Source organism: Cajanus cajan, chromosome 5 (genome assembly GCF_000230855.2).
Source record: "Cajanus cajan strain Asha chromosome 5, NIPB_CcT2T_4, whole genome shotgun sequence".
Taxonomy (NCBI): Eukaryota; Viridiplantae; Streptophyta; class Magnoliopsida; order Fabales; family Fabaceae; genus Cajanus; species Cajanus cajan.
This window is the reverse complement of record NC_138521.1, coordinates 27,504,274-27,526,842: the sequence shown is the minus strand read 5'-3', so window position 1 is coordinate 27,526,842 and position 22,569 is coordinate 27,504,274. Positions and strand designations below refer to the sequence as shown.

General features: G+C 33.7%; 2 protein-coding genes across 2 annotated transcripts; one reads left to right on the top strand and one right to left on the bottom strand.

The window, feature by feature from the left end:
* Positions 1 to 104: 104 nt before the first annotated feature.
* Positions 105 to 1,593, bottom strand: LOC109818783 (uncharacterized). The gene is made up of 3 exons (XM_083074376.1): positions 1,004 to 1,593; positions 584 to 835; positions 105 to 480 (listed from the first exon to the last, which is right to left on the bottom strand). Exons 1-3 carry the CDS (start codon positions 1,591 to 1,593, stop codon positions 105 to 107), a joined length of 1,218 nt encoding a protein of 405 aa, XP_082930502.1.
* A 3,578-nt stretch (positions 1,594 to 5,171) lies between these two features.
* LOC109787961 (endoglucanase 2) lies at positions 5,172 to 9,203 on the top strand. Its single transcript, XM_020346577.3, has 6 exons — positions 5,172 to 5,488; positions 5,582 to 5,865; positions 6,807 to 7,244; positions 7,536 to 7,683; positions 7,862 to 8,028; positions 8,396 to 9,203. Exons 1-6 carry the CDS (start codon positions 5,248 to 5,250, stop codon positions 8,726 to 8,728), a joined length of 1,611 nt encoding a protein of 536 aa, XP_020202166.1. The 5' UTR covers positions 5,172 to 5,247; the 3' UTR covers positions 8,729 to 9,203.
* Positions 9,204 to 22,569: the final 13,366 nt, after the last annotated feature.

Sequence of the window (22,569 nt, the reverse complement as noted above, 5' to 3'; positions counted from 1 at the left end):
AACCTTAGACTTACACACCATTTCCCATTTTACCCAAGGAATCTTTGAGCAATCCTTGACACCTCTCCACAAGAAATCACGTTGAATGGCCACAATTTCCTTAATCACTGAGTTCGGTGCTTTATAAAATGACAGAAGAGGCCAAAATCAGCAAGCAAATCCATCACATCCCTCTTCATAAGAGGCCAAAATCTCTTCAAAAAAGCAAAATTAAAACCATCAAGTCCTGGGCTTTTATCGCCATCACTCTCCCTAATCAAACACCACACCTCCTCCTTTGTAAAGTCACCAACCAACATTGCATTCTGCGCATTAGACACCAAAGGAAAACCAACTAGTGACATTCTCGGTCTAAGCCAATTTCTGGCTTTGAAATTCTCCTCAAAATATGACCTCACTACCTCCTTAATCTCATAAACCTCCTCTACCATACGCTCACCCATCTTCAAAGCACTAATCTGGTTACGACGCTGTCTTCCCCTTATACAAGCATGAAAATATTTGGAATTTAAATCACCATATTTACCCCCAACGAACTCGAGCCTTTTGAGCTAACAAGCTTAGTTTGTTCTTCCGAGCACACCAAATACCATCCATTAACTCCTTTTGCCTACTTCTTTCTGATTTTGTAAGAAAATATTCCTCATTCTTCGCATCCAGTTCCTTTAATTCTTTAGTCAAGCTTTTTATCTTGGTATCCACATTACCAAACACATCAATGTTCCACTTCTTTAGAGCAATTTTGACATTCAAGAGCTTTCCTCGTAATCTTTGGGCGGCCCACGAACCTTGGACCTGTTTCATCCATGAAGACCTCACTACACCGTCAATACCCCTATGAGAAAGCCAACAATTATTAAAAAGAAACGGTTTAGGGCCCCAGTTTAGCACTTTATGGTTCAAAATCAATGGACAATGATCAGATACATCACGCAGAATCACCTCCACAAAACCTGCGCCCTAGTGAGCACTCCAACTTTCTAAGACCAACACCCTATCCAACCTGCTCATCATAGAACCATCACTCCTAAAAGTAAATCGCTTCCCAACCAGTGGTACATCAATCAACTCCATATTTCTTATAAACGAATTAAATTCCTCCATATCTCGTGCACCGTAGTCACCAGTCACCCCTTTTCTCTCATCCAATCTTCTCACCGTGTTGAAATCCCCCACTATACACCAACAACAACTCCCAAAACCATGCTTAGACATGATTAACTCTTCCCACAACTGCCGCTTATCCACCAGTTGACACCGGGAATAGACATTCACCACCACACAGCTATAAGCATCCACACCCCATCGCAGATAGACACCATGGAAACTAGAACCAGAAAACGTAAACAATAATTTACCTCTGTTAGAGTTCCAAATAGAAAGTAGACCCCCACTCCTACCTTGAGAAGGAGAAGCAAACCACTCAAACTCTGTAGATCCCCACAAATGAGCACAAAATTCACGATTACACATCTCCAATTTAGACTCTTGTATCGCAATGAAATCTAGCTCCTCAGATCGAATAAGCTCAGATATATGACGTCTTTTCACATCACCCCCTAATCCACGACAATTGAATGTACCAACTCTCATTGCACATCCGAGGAACCCCTATTACCAACCGCCACCATACGGTCCCTACACTCTAAGGAAATAAGCTTTTGTCGCACCTTGTCTTCATTCCCATGCATTTCCATTCCAACACTCTTGCAGATAGAGAGAATACGATCATCCATAGCTTCATCATAACACCGTTCTAAATCTACACCTAAATTAACACCATTACTATCATTCGACGGGACTGCCGTTGAGTTCCCACCACCTGCAACCGCCACTGGAGATAGAAAACCTTTCAACAATGACACCGAATCGAGAAATGGTCCTTTGTTCTATTTTTTCTTTCTTGCTTTTTTTAGTGCACTTCTCACATTATTTCTGACGATAGGCTGAATACATTTAGCTTGAAGGGAGTCTATTGACACCACCCCCTCCCTAGGCTCAATAGGCCCGTCCACTTCATTTTGCCGAAGCCCTTTGCTAAGTCCAAGAAGGTCATTTTGGGAATCGGGACCCAATTCCTCATCTAGCAATGAACACCCATCCAGACTTGGATCCTCTATTGTTTTAGAAATCACACCCCCTTCACTCGTATATATGGGATGATGTAGAACAACATCACTAGTAGTCATCACATATATATCCTCTGTTTCCACCTCTTTTCGCTCCCCTCCCTCATCACATTCCACACCATCCCCTCTACTAAACAAACTTTCCTTTTTATTAACCGCCCTACTCCCTGTGCTAATCAAACCACCACCATCATCCAATGCCACATCGTGGACAACGCCTAACTCCCTCATAGGGCTCACCATATCATTCTGCATAGTCTCTTCTGCCCCATTTTGAATATTCTTAGGAATTTCATTAACTACCCCTTCAATTGCATTAACTCCTTCCATAACCAAATTCGTAATTTTAGCAGCTACCATAGTGGATTCTATTGCCCCTTCCACCATCTGTTCCATCATTTGCGCAACCCCATCAACGCAATTCCCACCACTATTGTCATTGACAATCCCCACTGAGACCTCACCACTACTACATTCTCTAGTCATCATCTCTGGTTGCCCCTCCTCCACACCTCTATCCTCATCAGAGGAATAATTTTCCAAATCCTCCAAATCAAGTGACTGATTATCGGAGACATCCTCAGAGGTGCTATCATCACTGTCCCATTCTTTTGTCAGAAATTGTCCTCCATGTTCCTCCACCATATGCACCGAAAAGCATAAGTCATTCATCAACACCTATGTTTCCTCATTGATCAATGCCTTATACGTCGTGCTTATTTGAATTCAGGCATAATCAAGACGCCTTCTCTCCCGTGTATCATCATCAACTTGGATAAAATCCCCCATGGAAGAGACCATTTTGATGAAAAATTTCTCTGACCATGCATGAAGGGGGATGCCATAACAATGAACCCATGTCTCATGTCGTACACATACCATCCTCGGATGCCACTCAACTAACTCATAAAACCACCTCTCCTAGAGCTTTTTATTCAGTGACACCGTATCCTCAAGATTAATACCAGCATCCGATTCCACCAGAACCATATCATCACCCATTGTAGCCACCTTGATATCCAAGAGACCTTCTTGTAATAACTCTTGATGAATCGTAGCCAATTGGAGATGACGGTGATGACGACCCACCAAAGATCACCGACATTCCTCAATTACCTCATCATCAACCGAGAAATGGAGATGACACCAAGGCTCCTTTTTCCGCACCCACTCATTACCCCCCTTAATCGGTACCACCGTATTTCCCTTCGACTCCTTAACATTGAACCTCACCGTTCCTTTCAATTTATCCGCATAAGAGGCTCCATGACTTTGCCTTACCCCCCTAGACTCACGATGCCTGTCAACTTGCACCTGAGTGGCTACATGTCTAATGCTCCTCTCCGTCCGAGAATGGCGAGTAAGGTTGACCTTTAGCCTCCATGCTCCAATGACGATAGAATTAAGACTCCTTTCCAAAGCCTCCACATCACAGACGCCAGAAAACCGTACAAACCCAAACCTCTGTCCCTGCTTATCACGTTTTTTCGGGATGAACACGTCTACTACCTTCCCCCATTTTTTAAAAATTTTCCACAACACTGAGATCTCTTGATTCTCCGCCACATTAGAGAAGAAGAAAGACGTAGATTTATTCAGAATTTGTCTAAGATGTCCTCCGAAATCTCCTTGAGCACCACCCATTCCCCCTAATTACAATCCAAAAGATAAGAAGTAGCAGAGAAAGGGAAGTGATTACTTACCAGGCAACAAGATTATCAAGAGAGCATTGAACACCAAAAGTACATATTTTTTAGTGTTTCCGTTGTCATCAAAGTGCGACAGCACGAGGAGATGGTGGTTGGACCATGCGGCGATGGCTGAAGTCTGACTGACCTCTTTGAAGTTTCTTGGCAAACTAAAACGGAAAGTCGAAAACAGAAGAACGCGTGTCGCCAAAATGAAAACCTTCGTCTCCAATCTCCATCGGCGATTCTTCAAGCCCTAGAATACAATGTTTTTATAGTAACACTTTTTGTATGTCACTATATGTAATATTTCTTAGAGTGTGAGATATTTAAACACCCATCATTGATGCTCTTTAACTTCTAAGATTTGTAAGATCATATAGGAAGTGAAGCTAAGGTAAGAAACAAAAGTAAAACCAAAATCTCCTCTTGCAGCTGCATCGTGTCACTGTTGGCTATGCCACGCCACACTCAAAAACAAGCAGCAAACAAGGAAAACACGAGACAATGGCGCAAAACTTCTGCATATAAGTTTACATTCACCCGGCTTCAGATAAACCATCAAGCCGTCTCATGACATGCAATTTTTTGTTTATATATAGCTTACGTACCGACAATATTTCTATGTTTTGTATCTATTTATAGCTTACGTACAAACATTATTTCTATGTTTTATACCTCGGAACCAAAAAGTATGAGCGTAAGATGATAGTCATGTTGGAGTGGCCCTCAATTCTATCGAACACAATATTTTGAATGTGATTTTTTTCTTTGAAACTGTAAAATCTCTGAAGCTCAAATCACACACACTATATATATATATAAATTCTTTTTAAAACTATTTAAAACCAAATGTTTATTTTTGTTAATAGTGATATTTCTCTTCTACATCATACATGTAGCAATAAATATAATGATGGATAAATTATTAATAACGCATTGGTTAATAAAAAATAGTTTTAAATTTTAAAATATCATATTAAATTAATAGACAAAAAGATCAGTTGTCTTTGTTTCAGTATTTTATTGTCATAAAACATATATTATCAAATATATTTTTTTGAAATAATCAAAATTTTAAATAACTAAGAAAAATAAATATAGATAAATATTTTGCCTAAAACAATAAGTTATATATTTTCAGCTTACCAAACTTACAAATAATCAGTAGCAGAACCTCAAATCTTTGTCTTGATCTTCTAAGTGGCATCATTCTCCAGCTGCAGAATCACCCATTGCGGTTGCGTCTTGGATTTCCATACTTTATTTAATAATAATTTGTGTTGCTTTACTATCATTCTTATCAAAGAAGGACAATACCCTCTACTTGTCTCACTCTCCTCTGCCTTCGAAAAACAAAGTGTTTAAATTAAAATCACCATGACTTAAACTTACAAGCCATAATAATTAATTACCTCATTTTCAATTGAATGGAACACAAGGTTGGAGAATCCAACAACAACAAAAAGCACCACGTGTGTGCCTTGTGTTGTTGGTTAACAGTGTCCATCATCGGAATCCTTGTACTAGGTGCAGGTGTTCTTTCTCTAATAACCAAGTTTAAGTTTGGTCACTCTGATTCAGCTCCATTCACTACTAGCCCCACCAACATTGTTCAGAAATACGCCTCTGCTCTTGATTTGGCTCTTCAATTTTTTGACGTTCAGAAATGTAATGTCGTATCTAATATCTAATGATACATATATTGTAACAATGACTTTATATTATGATTAATATAATTTGCTAATAATGTGTGTGATGTAGCTGGTAAATTGGAGAATAATAGAATTTGGTGGAGAGGGGATTCGGGGCTACGAGATGGGAGTGAAGCGGGTTTGGATTTATCTAAAGGAATGTATGATGCTGGTGACCACGTGAAATTTGGGTTCCCCATGGCTTTCACTGCTACTGTGTTGTCTTGGGCGATTCTTGAATATGGAGATCGCATGGATGCAGTGAAGCAGCTTCACTATGCACTTGACTCGCTAAAGTGGATCATGGATTATCTTATTAATGCTCACCCTTTTCCTGAAGTGCTCTACATTCAGGTTAACTATTTGCTTCAACTTTGTGCTACGCTTCTGCTTTCAGTCTAATTTTTGAGAAAGAATAGCTCTTAGGATCCATATATGTAAGATGAGATACTCTATTCTCGTGTTGGAAGTTTGAGATTCTAGTGTGAGTTTTACAATTACTAGTTTTGTGGTGTGAGTGTCATTCTCTATATTCATATCAGTTGATATTAGATGCTTAATTGCAAGATATGAACCTTGGCCTACCAACAAGTAAACTCATATCTGTGAATAATATCCGAATTCATCCTAATTGTACTAGAAAATATCTAATTTGATTGGATACGGTTTCGAATATGGATAATACCCGATTCATTAAATTAGGTACATGACACACATATATATATATATATATATCCTGTACCTGCTCAAAATTTATAAATATTTTTTTTTTTTTTAGAATTTATTTAAAATTTATGTAATTTCTTACTCTAATTTTAATTTATGTCAAATAAAGTTTAATTAATATAATTTTTATTATTATTTTATGTTAAAATTCTTATTTTATATATTTTTTGTAAAAAAATAATATTTAATTAATTTTTAGATGAACATGGAACGGTATAGATATATCTCATATCCTACAAAAAGAGGAATGAAGATACAAATTTTATATACATAAGTATAAAAAGAGGGATGGATATATGATACAGGAATGGAAAATAAAGATTGGTATAGAGAAACTCATAGTTGTCCTACCCTATTTCCCATCCCTAAACTTGGGGTGAAATTTTAGTGTGGCTTTATAACTTGGGCTCTCCACTCTCCAGTCATCATGGATTGCTTTTGTAACATGGTTTTTCCAAGTTTCTTATCTAACACTAAAAGAAAATAAATTAAATCAAACATAAATTTGTTTTCCTTGCCATTTTTTTGTGTTGAGCTGAATCAAACACGTACTTGTTTTCTTGATGAAGGTGGGGAATCCTGAGGTGGATCACAATTGCTGGGAGAGGCCTGAAAACATGGGTGAAGAAAGGCCCCTCACTCAAGTTAACTCATCTTCTCCAGGAACAGAAGTTGCTGCAGAAACTGCGGCTGCATTTGCCTCAGCATCTCTTGTTTTTAAGAAGATCGATTTCACTTATTCTGAGATTCTCCTAAGACATGCTCAGCAGCTGTTTATTTTTGCTGATACATATAGAGTTTCCTACAGTGTGAGCATCCCTCAAGTGAAGGATTACTATAACTCATCTGGTTATGGGGATGAACTCTTATGGGCAGGTACCTGGCTCTACCATGCAACTAAGGATCCATCATATCTAAATTATGTGACAGAGCAGAATGAGGAAGCATTTGGCAGTATAGGAAGTTTTTCGTGGTTTAGTTGGGATGATAAACATGCTGCAACTCATGTAAGTGTGATCATGATGTAGTGTTTTTATTCCTGAGTAAGTAGTTTATGCACCGACAATGTAACGTTGTTTTACACTATCATTCATCTAGACATTGTATTATATGATAAGTTTGTTGATTTTTACATTAACTATCTTAAAAATCATATTTATTGGACTATCATTTAAAACTTTCACGTGCACAAAAAATAAACTTTTTTCTTTTACCTTTCCTTGGTAGGCTTGAATGAATTAGGCATAATAATTTTTGTGATAAATCTTCCCTTCATGCATTTTGTGATGTTGAACTAGGTTCTTTTGTCCAGAGTAAATTTCTTTGGTGCAAGTAACATCGCAGATGAGGAGAACCTTGACCTTCAGATGTACAGAGAAACTGCTGAAATCCTCATCTGCAAGCTTCTACCTGATTCACCAACAGCCACCACCAACAGAACAGAAAGTATGATCGATTTCTTCTATATAGCATTTGCATAATTTGTGTGTATCTACTCTTTCTTTTCGTTAATCCATGCAAAAGGTAGCTACCATTTTATGCTAATAATGCTGAAGATGATAATAGAAGACATCAAATATTAATATCCCCTCCTTTAGATGAACAAATTATCATTATATAACAGGTGGGTTGATATGGGCGGTGCCATGGAACTCTTTGCAACATTCAGTGGCTTCTGCATTCTTAGCTGTTCTTTATAGCGACTACATGCAAACATCTCAAACTGAAACTCTATATTGTAGTGGGAAATTGTATAAGCCAGTAGATCTTCGCAAATTTGCCATCTCTCAGGTACACAAGTCTTGTAAAGTAGACAAATGTTTTCCATTCTTATAATCAAGATTGTACCCAACTTCAATTTTTCATTGATTTTGTTTGAGTAAATTTTTCTATAACTACTAATAGGAGAAAAAAAAAGAAAGAAAGGAAAATGAATTGAGTTTCCCTCATAAGTTAATATCATCTTGTACAGATCAACTTTTGTAAAAATTACGTACTTAAGTTAATTTTAACTTAAAAATGTTCAAGTCATATTTTACCTTTTCTTTTCTGAATCTTTGCAGAGAAGTTTATCTAAATAGGACTTGTACATTTGTATAAAGTGTTTCATGATGTTCTTATGTTATTCCATATTGCATTTATGGTTGAACAATTTCAGGCAGATTATGTGTTAGGCGAAAATCCATTGAAGATGAGTTATCTTGTGGGATATGGAACTCATTACCCAAAATATATACATCACAGAGGGTCTTCCATTCCGGTTAATGCTACAACTGGTTGCAAAGATGGATTCAAGTGGTGGTATGACTCACCTTACCCCAATCCTTATGTAGCATTTGGAGCTCTAGTGGGTGGTCCTTCCTTTAATGAGACATACGATGATTTTCGGAACAACTCTATGCAGGCTGAACCAACCACTTACAATAGTGCCCTCTTTGTTGCTCTTCTATCTAGCTTGGTTGCCACTTCCTCTGTAGTATGTTCTTTCTAGAATTTATATGTATCATCAGATTTTGTTGTGGCATATGTAAATAAATACTCCCCTTATGTAAATAATTTTAGAATAACCCCTTCCAAAAGTGTTGCTTTATTTGGCATCAACACCTATCTTCAATGAGTAACAAAAGTAATTTTAGTTGTTAATAGGAAAATTAATAACCGATATTTCAAAGCATTTATAATTTCTATTCATTAATATAAAAAAAGCGTTTATAATTTATTATCTATATACTTATAATATTAATTGTTAATTTTTATTGATAATTTACCTTCCAAGAGTTGTTTAACTTATCCATAAATTTCAGTTGTCTAACAAATGTTATTATACTCGATGAATATATATATATATATATAAACCACTTGCAACAAAAAGAGTGTCGAAACAATTTTTTTACTAAGAGGATCTAATTCAGTTAATTAAATATAATATATGATTTATTTTAAATATTTGATATCGTATTTAATTCTGATAAATAAAAAAGAAAAATGATTATAATATTGTAAGGATTTAATGTTAATACACTAATAATTTAAATTAATTTTACATCATCATTCAATCAATTCATATAGATAATAAATTTATTAACTTTTATAATAATTGTTCTAAAATTCATACTAAGCATGACTTTTATTGGTTGATTCCGTAAAACTTACGTTAATAATGTATCTTCATTAAACTCATTATAAAACTATACTAATAATAATATAATTTAAAACTAGTTCTATATATGAAAAAAAAAAAAGTATTGAAACCCAGAGCCTATGAGAGTTTGGGTTGTCGGATCTATTCAGGATAGATGAGAAAATCACTTAAAATAGAAAAACTTTCGTAAGGTGGAAAAACATTGCAAAAGAATTTTGATTAGCTGCCCCTAACTAGGGGAATTTTGTAAAGATAATGAGCCAAAATCTACTATCTTGTATTATCTTATAACCTTCCTTTTTACTTTAACAAGTCAGATACTCGTGATACCGCACAGGTCACGATGTTTTTTTTTTTTTTTTTTTCATGCCTTTAATACCATTGATTTTGCTTGAACAAATTTTGATTATTATAATAACATTATTGATAGGTTTTGAAAAAATAATTATATTTGTATATAAGTCTTTTAAAAATGAGTTTTAAAAAATATCAAAAATATCAAAAATAATTTTTAAATTATATATAGACCTTAAAAAAATTATATAAATATTAATGTTAAATATTTTTTTAAAAGTGACCTAAAACAAGAACTTTATTGGTATATTTTTGGGTGGACCTGATTACTGATAACAATTACATAATGTAATGCTTGATGAAATGTATTATTTAATTTTTCCCCTCAAAAAAAAAAAACAAAAACATATTTATAGATGTAAATTTGAATAACCCGTACAAATCTAATCGTTGGGGATCAAGATCTCCTATGCTTCATTTTTCAACTGCATGAATCTTAGCATTAATTAATATTTTTAATTAATAAAATATTGATAAAAAAATATTAATATATAAAGACAATACCTCACTTTTGTGTATACATTTACTTTGACCTTTTAACCTTTAATAATAATAAGTTTGTTAGTTATTAATTAAAGAATAAATTTTAAAAATAAAAATAATTGTTACATAGTTTTTTCTTTTTTAAAAAAGCAACTGTTTTCCTCTTCTTCTTCTTTTTTTTTCTTCTTTTTATGCTCTTTTTTTATACTATTTTTTTATTTTTATTTTTTAAACACATCAAATCTTTGGTAAAAAAATGGAACTGCATCTCGTGCAGCTATTTTCCAAACTGGAGGGGATCCAAAGTACAATGACAAAGCAACATTTCCACAATCATTTCAACACTACTAAATACTCTTGAACATATGAGAGATAATGAATATGAGGGAAAAAGAGAAAGAGAGAAAACTAAACTGTATTATTGAATTAAATGAATATTAAAATACACCACCTAAGAGGTAGAAAGGAATCCCTTTATATACACAAAGAAATAGTCTATATTGCGGAATTAAAATTCTTTTGGTTATCTCTTATACCTTCCCTCAAATTCAGGGTGGGATGTAGACGAACTCTGAGTTTGTTCTTGCAATGATTGAAGGTGGGAAAAGGTAAGGCTTTAGTGAGAATGTCTGCTGTTTGTTCTGATGAAGGAATATGTTGGACAACCAATTGCTTCTTTTGAACTTGATCTCTAACAAAGTATAAGTCTATCTCAAAATGTTGAGTCTTCGAGTGTAAGATAGGATTGACAGATAATAAAACTGCACTCAGGTTGTCACAATATATTATGGGTTTGGTTGTTATAGGAATGTGAAGCTCATATAGAAGGTACTTTAACCATATCATTTCTGTAGTTATAGTAGCAATACTTCTATATTTTGCTTTAGTTGTAGACCTGAAAACTGCTTGTTGTTTCTTAGAAGATCAGCTTATAGGATTAGCTCCAAGATATATTACATAACCAGTAGTTGATTTCCTATCTTCCAAATCTGATCCCCAATTTGCATCGTAGAATCCTCTGATTGTGAAGTCAGGAGACTTGGTGAGATGTAAACCAATATTGGGAGTTCCACATAGGTACCTTAGGATTCTTTTAACAGCCATCTAGTGAGTATTCCTAGGAGCTTGCATGTATTGACAAACTTTGTTAATTGAGAAAGCAATTTCTGGTCTTGTAATTGTGATGTATTGCAAACTACCCACAATGGATCTGTATTTATTTATTTCACCATGAGTTGTTCCTTCCAAAGGTTAGAGTTTCAAACTAGCAACCATTGGTGTTTTGATAGGTTTATCCATATGCATATTGGTCCTGTTTAAGAGATCACTGATATACTTTGTTTGAGTCAGCTTTAGAGTTCCATTAGGAAGTTGATCCACTTGAATGCCAAGGAAGTAATTTGGAAAACCAAGGTCTCTAATAGGAAATTCACTTTGTAATTGTTCAACTACAGAGGAGATAGTTGATGTAGAGGACCCACAGATGATTATATCATCCACATATACAAGAATAAAGGTGATATGATCCTTATGAAATTTGATAAAGAGAGAAGAGTCCATTTTTGCATAATAGAAGCCAATTTTAGATAAAGATAGGTGCAGCCTTTCAAACCAAGCTCTTGGAGCTTGTTTAAGTCCATAAAGGGACTTTTGTAGTTTGCACACAAGGCTTTTGTCAGGTTGAATAAAGCCAGGGGGTTGAGCCATGTATATATCTTCTTGAAGGTCTCCATTTAGAAAAGCATTAGCTATGTCAATTTTCTCATATCCCAACTCCTTGATACAAAAATGCTTAAGATAATCCTGATTGTTGTAAGTTTAACAATAGGGCCAAATGTTTTAGAGAAGTCAAAACCATCTCTTTGATGGAATCCTTTTGCAATCAGTCGTGCTTTTATGTTTGTTTATTGAGCCATCAGAGTTAGTTTTAACTCTAAAAATCCATCTGCATCCTATCAAGTTTCTACCAGTAGGAAGAGTAGTTAATGTCCAGGTGTTGTTCTTCATTAGGGCCTTGTATTCTTCCAACATAGCCTTCTTCCAATGTGGAATAGCCATAGCTTCTTTGATAGATCTAGGTTCATGAAAAGGGTCAAGATTGAGTTTAGGAGTGGTTGTGACAGTGGTGTATGCTTTTGGTTTATGGATTCCTGCTTTAGTTCTAGTAATCATATGGTGAGTGTTTGTGATGCCAGTGGTGTTATTGGTTGATGATGGTTGAGTTTGTGTTTCAAAATTAGTTGGAGATAAGGTAGTGGTGGTTGCAGGAGAATTTGGTGGGAAGATATTTTGTGTGTTAGAAGGATTTGTTGTAGGAGAAGGTTGAATAATTGGAATAGATGGAACAGCTAAAGGAACATCATTATCAAACTTATTTTAGCATGGACTAGAGAAAGTTGAATTAGTAGCAAAGGCGAATACATGTTCATTGAACAATACATGCCTACAAATAAAGATTTTTCCTAAAGAAGATAGATACAAATAACCTTTGTAGGAAGGTTTGTAACCAATGAATATGCATTCTTCAAACCTAAAAGCAAATTATGTTTGTTGTATGGTCTTAAGTAAGGGTAAAAAGCACATCCAAACACCTTAAGATTGTTGTATTCAGGTTTTGTAGAAAAAAGTTTCTCAATTGGTGAAATCAGTTGTAAAGTAGGTGTTGGAAGTCTATTTATTATATAAAAAATAACTTGAAAGGCTTCTCCCCAAAACTTAAGTGGCATAGATACATGAGCTAAAAGAGACAATCCCATATCAACTATATGTCTATGTTTTCTTTCTGCACTTCCATTCTGCTCATGTGTATATGGGAAACTTATTCTATGCTAAATGCCATGATCATTTAAGTATTTTGAAAAAGCCAAGTATTCCTTTGCTCCATCAATTTGTATGTACTTGGTTTTGGAATTGAGTTGACTTTCAATCATGTTTTTAAAATGAATGAAGCATTGTGGTGCTTGGCTTTTATTAGAAATCGAGTAAATCCGTGTGAATTTTGAAAAAGCATCAATAAATTCTATGTAATACCTGCTGCCAAATGAAGAAGGGATTGGTGTAGGTCCCCATATATGATGGACCATGGGCTAAGGGCCCAATTATCAGAGCTATGGCCAGGAGCATACAGGAGGGATTGGATAGCTTGAAGCTTAATCAGCTTTCTAAGCCCAGGGTAATCTTCATGTGTACCACCATATCTTGAAGAGAAGGCCTAGTTCATTTGTACATAGTTTTCTTTGTATAGGTTTCTTTTTATCTTTGTATTTGTGAGGAACTTTATTTCCTTTTCATAGACTATTCTATTGTGTATTTAGGGTAGGTTCTTTGGAGACTTTTGCTCCATTTGACCTTGTATTAAGGGTCACTCATTTTATATTTTTCAATAGTAGAAGTGGGGTGGCAATCAGCAAGGTTTAAGGGTGTAACTAGTAAATGGGCCAGAGTTGGGCCTAGGCCAAATTTTACATATTAGGCTTATTTTGCTCCATATTTTCCATGGAATTGATTTAGCTAGGCCTAACCATCATTTGGTGAACCTAACTAAACCAATTCCAAGATTTTTGGATTGGACTTAGTATAGAAAATAAGCCTTGGCTGCCCACTCCCAACCTTGGCTAGATTCACTTGTTTCTCTTAGCACCTTTGGGAAGCTTGTGCTACAAGCTTCTAACTTAGCTTGCTTCCCAAGCTACTAAATTAGAAGCTTGCTCCATAAGCCTCCCAAACCATGGTGGACGGTCAAGCTAAGCCAACCATGGTTCTCTTGAACCATGGTTAAGCTTAGCTTGCTCCACAAGCTTCCTCCTTCTATATAAGTCTTTTTCTAACCTTTGCATTCACTTTTGGTGTTGATGAATTAGAATTTTTCTCAAAATTCTCTCATTTTCAAGAGTCCTATTCCGTGGAGAAACTTTCTCTCCTAGAGATCATTCACAAAGGACTTCCTCCTTTGTGCCTTGGTGTCTCTTCTTCTTCTTCTTCAATAAGAAATTGAACCACAAGAGTGGCTTCCTACAAGCTTTTGAAGCTTGTATTGCTTCTGTGAAATCACCATGCTCAAGAGTTGATTGGAAATTGAAGATGGAGATTGGAGAGAACAACAATCACTCCTACAAGCTTCTTGCATCAATATATCTGTGTATATAAGCTATAGAGGACTAGTATAGACAATATTTGAATAATAAAAAGGTTGCTTATGTAACTTTCCTAAATAGCATGATTTGCATAAAGAAAAGGTATAACTTTTAGAAACAAAAACTCCACATTTATTCATAACATCATGTATAATTTTGTAATTTGCATGTCCTAGTTTTGCATGCCATATTCTATACAAATCACACTTATTATTGGGCAATTCACAAATACTATTAGAGTTTTTTGTAGTAATAGAATTACAAACTGAAGGTCCTACAAAAATGTTATAAAAAACATGGAGTCCTTTTGTGAAGTGTCCTTCCAGAAGTGCGTGCTTAGAATCCTGAGATTTGACACAACAATTATTAGCAGTAAATTCAAATTTCACATTGTTACCTCTAATAAATTGAGATACACTGATCAAGTTCTTAGATATTGAAGGAACATGTAGTAGATTTTTCAAGAAAAGAGGTTTATTTGAGTTAGAAGAATAAAGATAGGAATGACTTATATTTTGAATGGATGTAGAATCTCCATTATCCATTTTGAGTTTTGTCTCTCTTGTGTAAGTTGACTTCCCTGCCATGTTTGATGCATTAGCTGTGATGTGATTGGTAGCTCCTGTATCAGGGTACCAAGATAGATTATAAAAGGTATCTAGTATTTCCATAAGGGCTAAGACGTTGGATTGATCATCAAGATTTGCTTTTGTGATCATAGCTTTTTGTTGAGTTTTTGAAGACTTGTTGAACACTGTTATCTTAATATTGGGGATTATATCTGTGATAGCAGTTCAAGGCTATATGACCTAGTTTATTGCATACTTAATAGATTGGTCTATTATAGTTGTTTTGCTTGTCATAGCCACGACCAGGTGCTCTTCCAAAACTTTTGCCACCTCTGAAGTTTCCTATATTTCGTCCTCTATGATTTTGTTGACCTCGACCTCTAAAATATCCCTATCCTCTTCCTTGAAAGCCTCCTGGAAATTAAAAATAATTTTCTTGCATATTCAAGAATTCTTGCTCTTCTTGTTTTTGTCTTTCTAGCCTATTCTTCATAGTAGTTAACGAGGTTTCTATTTCTGTCACAGAATATGGGTCACTTCTTGAAATGATAAAAGTAACAAGAGGATTATACTCACTGGGAAGACCATTAAGGATAATTTGAATGTGTTCTCTAGGATCAACAAGTGAACCAATTGATGCCAAGGTATCGATGATCTTCTTGATAGCAAGAAGATATGAATTTAAAGAATCTTGTTTCTTGATACCTTTAAGCTGTGATTTTAATTGACTGACGCGAGCTCTTGTTTGTGTTTCAAAATAAAGATGTAAAGATTGCCAAATTTGAAATGCATGATCGCAGCCCACCATTCTTGAATGCAAATTTGGTGACATAGATGCTAAGAGCCACGTAAAAATTAGTTGATCTTGATGCTCCCAATTTGAATATGTCTCTGAAACTTTATCTAACAATTTTTCTTTTGGATCGGAGTACTTTGGAGGCATACCACCATCTTTGTGATTATCTACATATTTTTATAGCTTGAAGGATTTAATGACACTAGTTGCTTGCATTTTCCAGATTAGAAAATTTGATCGTCAAGCTTGTGCTGCCATGGTTAGATCGCAAGATGATGCCATATGAGACATAATGAAGATGAGGGAAAAAAAGAAAGAGAGAAAACTAAACTGTATTATTGAATTGAATGAATACTAAAATACACCACCTAAGAAGTAGAAAGGAACCCTTTTATATACACAAAGAAATAGCCTATATTGTAGAACTAAAATTATTTTGATTATCTCTTATAGAACACAAGAAAACTTACAACTTCTCATGTTCACTCATTTAGTTTTAAAATTTTAAAATCATATCCCAACTTATAACTAATCTCACTGATAAAATTGACTTTACGTGCCGTGATAGATAAAACAACGTAAAACATGTTATGCAAACATAACTAATGTTAAGGTATAAAGCATATAAGTGAAAAAACAACTCATGCATCAAATATTTAAATGGAATGATATATTTAGACAAAACTATACTAAGTTGGTTCCTTAATATTTCATGAATGTTGTTAGTAAATTGGTATTTTCAAAGTGATTTTGCATTACAACACTAAGTAGACCACTCCTTTTCTTTTGCAATTACTTTTTACAAAGTTAAGTCTATAGTATGTAAACCTTATTACATGGTACCTAGCAATACAATCAAATTCCCTAATATCACATAACATTTGGCCTAGTGTAAGCATTGACAAAATTAGGGAGTACATGACTCAAATATTTAGATGAAATGACAAATCTAGGCTAAATTATAGCGAGTTAGCTATTCAAATATCATGTTATGTTTTTGGTAACTTGATAGCCTATATACTGATTAAAATCAAATAAATATTTTTAAATATATAAGTTATATTATAATTATAATTTTATAATCATTTCTATATAGAAGTTAGAATTAGAGTAATTTCCTTGAATAATAATATTTTTGAGTTATTATTAAACAATATAAATTGTAATATTCGAAGTACTGTGATAGAAGGTATGTGCTTTCTTATGGTTTCTAATAATCCTTCTAAAAAGGAAGATGATTTGTTGCTTCAAAGTACTTGGAAAGTCAAACGAAAGCCCAATGAAAAGGTGGCTTGTAATGGGTTGAATGTGGAAATTGGGAATTAGGTTCAGGGGCTTGTTTCTTAAAGTTGCTAACAACTAGTGGTGCAATTTCGTTTTCTCCCTTTGATGGTAGGTGTTTCGAGCATCCAAATGAGGAGCTATGCCTCCTCCAATTTTGCTAGAGGACAAAGTTAAGTATCCTAAGGTACCTATTTTGGATGAAGAGTTTATGGATTGGTGTAAACCATTGAAGGACTCCCTGATGGTGATGATTCTTGGGACCAGAGTGAGAAAATAAGGTTTTAAAGATTTAAACATGGAAAACAATTGAAACAAACATGTTCAGATCATTTTAAAAATTGCGGAAGCTAAAGAACCAACCTCCAACCATTGTTGTTTGCTTTTGGTTTCCGAACCCTTGCTCTCAATACACAATGGTGTTGTATGTTGAAGAGGAGAGTAGGCTTAGTGACCTAAAACAGAGATATACGTCCAATTTATATAACTCTAATCCATCATAGAGTCTCTTTTGAACGTTGGACAAATAGGTGGAAATATGGTACCATATTCGCAAGTTATTTGATAATGGATTGAATCAACATCAATAATGAACCACATTCAGAATATGTTAACTACTTAATAGAGGGGAAAAATCAGGAGTGCATACGTGAAAATTGGAAGCACGTTGCTACCATTTATCCTACTGTTGCAAAAATTGTTTAAAAAATAGTGTATATGTTAACATTCTCCCACTTGGTCCATTTATCCAATTATCAATCAAAATAAGAAACCAAATATATGAACCATGGTGATAGATCTTTTGATAATGAGTATTATCTCTCATGTATCACAATATCTTAAGTCTCTCATCATAAGCTCTTAGCACTAATGAATAAACCATATGTTTATTCTAGGTCACAATTAAATGAGTTTTCTCAAAGTAAATAGGTATGTGCACAAGATAAATGAGAAAACATGAAACTAAATAAGAGTTTTATCAAAATAATTACAATCATTGTCACATCATGGAACCAAGTCCTATTCGAGTTACATGATCCTTAAAATTCTTTGGTGGCATGCATTTAGTCAGAGGATCGACAATCATTAACTCAGTGCTAATGTGCTCAATGACCACTTTCTTTTCCTTAACACGTTCTCTTATGGCTACATATTCAATGGCCTAGCAATCAAGCCCACAACTCTAAGCCCAGATATAAAACTCTTCAAAAATACATCATGTAATGTAGCGTCAAAATAAGAAACGAACTCATCCTCCATAGTAGAAGTAGCAGTTAAGGTCTATTTTCTATCGCTCCAAGATACAGCTCCACAAGCTAGCATAAAAACATAGCCAGATGTAGATTTTCTGGTATCAATGCAATCAGCAAAGTCTAAATCAAAGTAGCCAATCACCTCCAAACTATTAGTCCGTTTATATATGAGCATGAAATTTTTTATTCCTTGTAGGTATCTCATTACTTTCTTTGTAGCTTTCCAATGGTCAACACCAGGATTACTCTAATATCTTCCTAAAACTCCAATTGCAAATGCAATGTCAAGTCTAGTGCAAACCTGAGCATACATAAGACTTCCAATAGCTAAAGCATATGGAATATATTTTTCATGTGTTCCTACTCAAGATTATTTTTCAGGCACTGACTTAATTCAAGTTTGTCACCCTTCACAATGAGAGCTACACTTAGTGAACAATCTTTCATATTAAACCTCTCTAAAATCTTGTTGATATAGGTCTCTTGAGACAAACCCAAAATACCTCGAGATCTTTCTCTATGGATCTTAATTCCTATAACATAAGATGCCTCACCCATATCCTTCATATCAAAGTTCTTTGAGAGAAATTATTTCACCTCGTACAACATATCCTTGTCATTAGTTGCAAGCAAAATGTCATCCACATTTAAAACAAGAAAACAAATCTTGCACCCACTAACCTTCTGGTATACAAATTGATCCATGATATTTTCTTCAAAACCAAATGAAGAGATAAGTTCATGAAATTTTAAATACCATTGGCGTGAAGCTCATTTTAATCCATAAATGGATTTGTTAAGCTTACATACTAAGTGCTCACCATCACTAGAAAAAAATCCTTCAGGTTGTTTCATGTAAACCTCTTCCTCTAGATTACCATTAAGAAATGTTGTTTTCACATTCATTTGATGTAGTTCAAAATCAAAATGAGTTACTAATGCCATGATTATTTGTAGAGAATCCTTTTTAGATACAGAAGAAAATGTCTCCTTATAATCAATTCCTTCTCTTTGAGTGAATCCTTTGGCAACAAGTCTTGCTTTATGTCTCTCAATGTTACCTTGTGAGTCCTTCTTAGTTTTAAAGACCTATCTACATCCAATGGATTTTACACCATGAGGAAACTCAATAAGATCCCAAACTTTATTAGACATCATAGAATTCATCTTTTCTTTCATAACATTATACCAAAAATTTGATTCCTTATAACTCATGCCTTGTGAAAACATTTTAGGATCATTTTCGGCTCCAATGTTATAATCTGATTCTTGTAATACACTACATAATCACTAGAAATTGCTGATCTTTTGATTCTAGTAGATTTTCTTAATGTTGTCTCATCACCTTGGTGAGGAACTTGTTGTTCAACCGTTTGCTCAGTAGTTTGTTCAACATTTACTTGTTGCTCCTAGTCAACAACTTGATCTACATTATAATCTTCAGTAACTTGTGGAACTTAAATCACTGTTTGTCTAACACACTTTTGAATTGAAGAAGCGTGAATGACTAACAGTCTGTCATTTGATTGAGAGGTTTAAACTTCATAGTGATCCTTTTCAAAACCAATATCTTGAATTAAATCACTCCCACTAATCAAGTCATTTTCAAGAAACTTTGCATTTCTTGATTCCACAATTCTAGTGTTACGAGATAGGCAATAGAATTCGTACCCTTTGGACTTTTTAGCATATCCAATGAAATACCAACTAATAGTCTTCAGGTCTAATTTCTTATCTTGTTGGATATAAATCCTTACTTCAGACGGACATCCCCAAATGCGTACATGTCATAAACTAGGTTTCCTATAACACTATACGTAGTAAGTTAATTGTTTAGAGTTTAGTTAACTCTAGAGGGAAGGGTATATAAGGTTTTCTTTGAGAACGAAACCTCATAAGCTCATTCTCAAAGAAAATCTAGAGAGAAGTTTTAGAGAGAAGGGATCTAGGTTCGTGAGCTATTTTTTCTCCTAAATTTCTCTTCTTGATTCCTCTTATCTTCTAGATCACTAATCTCTTCTATTTTTTCTTTGAATTCAGGCTAGAAAGCTTGATTTTGGCTGATTAAAGTCTATGGGTCGACCGTTCAGAAATTCTTCTTCTTCTTGGCTATTCTAAGCCAATTTTTAGGTAAAGTAAGCTAGGATTTTGATGGATTGGTTGCATTTGAGTTTAAAATTTCAATTAATGCATGAATTGGAGATTGATTTACTGATTTGAGAGGTTTTAACCATTTTTGGGGTTTTTGGACTAAAATGGGGTTTTGGATGATTTGATGCATCAAATGAGTGCATGTTGTTTCTAGGACTTGAATTGAACTATTTTTGGTGTATGGGTGCTATCTTTTCTGTTGCATGTGAAAATATTTTGAGTTTCAGGTGTAGAGGCTGAAAAATGGTGAAGAACATGATGCCCTCTGTCATCAAACAACTAAGTCATTTTAAAGGGCTGAGCCATTTGAGGGCCACGTGATAGAGGGGGGATTTCTAAAACCAAAGGGTTGAGAGCTTTTGAAATGGCTGAGCCATTTTAAAGGGCTGAGCCTTTTGGGGGCCGCGTGACAAGGAAGAATCCCTGGAAGTAAAGTGCTAAGCGCTTTAGGAGGCGCTGAGCGGTTTTGTTCTTTCCAAATTAGACTTTTATGTCTTCATAAAAGTTGTAGCCTTGGATGTTATATTTCCAATGGCTTTAGAATCACCTAAAAAAGAGTTATATAAATCCAGTTATGGCTATTTTAGTGATCCAGGGTCAAGCTGTCAACATTGATTATATCTATTGCGGTTTTTGACATTTTTAGCTATGTAGATGATTTGTTTAGAATTTTATGTATTCATAAGAGTTGTATATTATCCTATTATATTTATTTTGAGATAGATTTGAGCTTATTTGTATGAGTATAACTCTCTCTGTGTTGTTAGCTTTGATAGTTGTCGAAGGAAGATGCATGCTATTTTGATGTTTTAAGGTGTTATCATGTGGATTAAAATTTTTTATGATACTTTGTTGTATAGTAGTTCATATATTTATGATATGTGATGTAAATTGGTTCTTGATTCATATGTATGCTTGGTAATGATATCACTACAAGAAAAATGATAAATTGCGACAGACAAATTGCGACGGTTATCTAGAAACCGTCGTCGCTTTGATATTGCGACCCTTCATACGACAGTTTTTCAAAACCGTCGCAAAATTGTTCAACATTAGACGGTTTATCGTAAACCGTCGCAAAATTTGTTTAACATTGCGACGGTTTATCATAAACTGTCGCAAAATTTGTTTAACATTGCGACGATTTATGATTGCGACAGTTAATCATAAACCGTCGCAAATTTAACATTGCGACAGTTAGTCATAAACCGTCGCAAAATTTTCAGCATTTTTTTTATTAGAATTTAAAAGTTTTTTTTTTGAAGTATTATGTATATTATCTTAATGAACTTATATTTTATTAACAATTTGATATATACTTTCTTTAACATGAGGTACACGATTTTTTTTTCTTTATATAATTTCAAAATCGTGACTAGAATATAAATTTATCTTTCAACAAACTTATGAATTTATCTTGTATGTAAGATGTGTTAGAGTATATAAATAAGTATAATTATCATTTTATAACTTAATTTTTGAGTTATCACATCACATATTATTGAATAATTTACAATGTTAAATTTTATAAATTTTATTTTAAATTTCCATCTTTTTAACACTATTAAAAATATAAAAATAAATATGTTAAATTTTATAAAAATCCAGTTTAATTTATTTATGATATAAATATGTTTTTAATATCTAATATATATTTTTAGATGATAATTTATTTTAAAATATATCTTATAATAACAATTCTAAATGGAACATAAATCTTCTGATTTTTCTTATTTTGATTTTTTTAATCAATATATACAATTTTACTATTTTGATTTTTTCAATCAACGTATACAATAAATAAAAAACACAAAAGATAAACATGCATGGTAAAAATTTTATTTTATCAAAAAACTTTTTATTTTAATATATTACATTATATATGTGAATATTAAGACATATATATATACATATATATATTATAATTAAACTTTTTTAAAAAATTAATTCATTATTAAGAAATTTTTTTTATTACATGAGAATTAATTTCTTTCAAAAATTTGACAGATATAAAATAAATAAACATTTTTTCTGAATCTATATTTTTATTTTATTAGAATATAATTTTTATTTTTTAAAATATATTATTTTTTTAGATAAAAAATTATGTATATGTCAAATAGTAGTGGGGCAAGTGCCCACTACATCCGTCCCTATATATATATATATA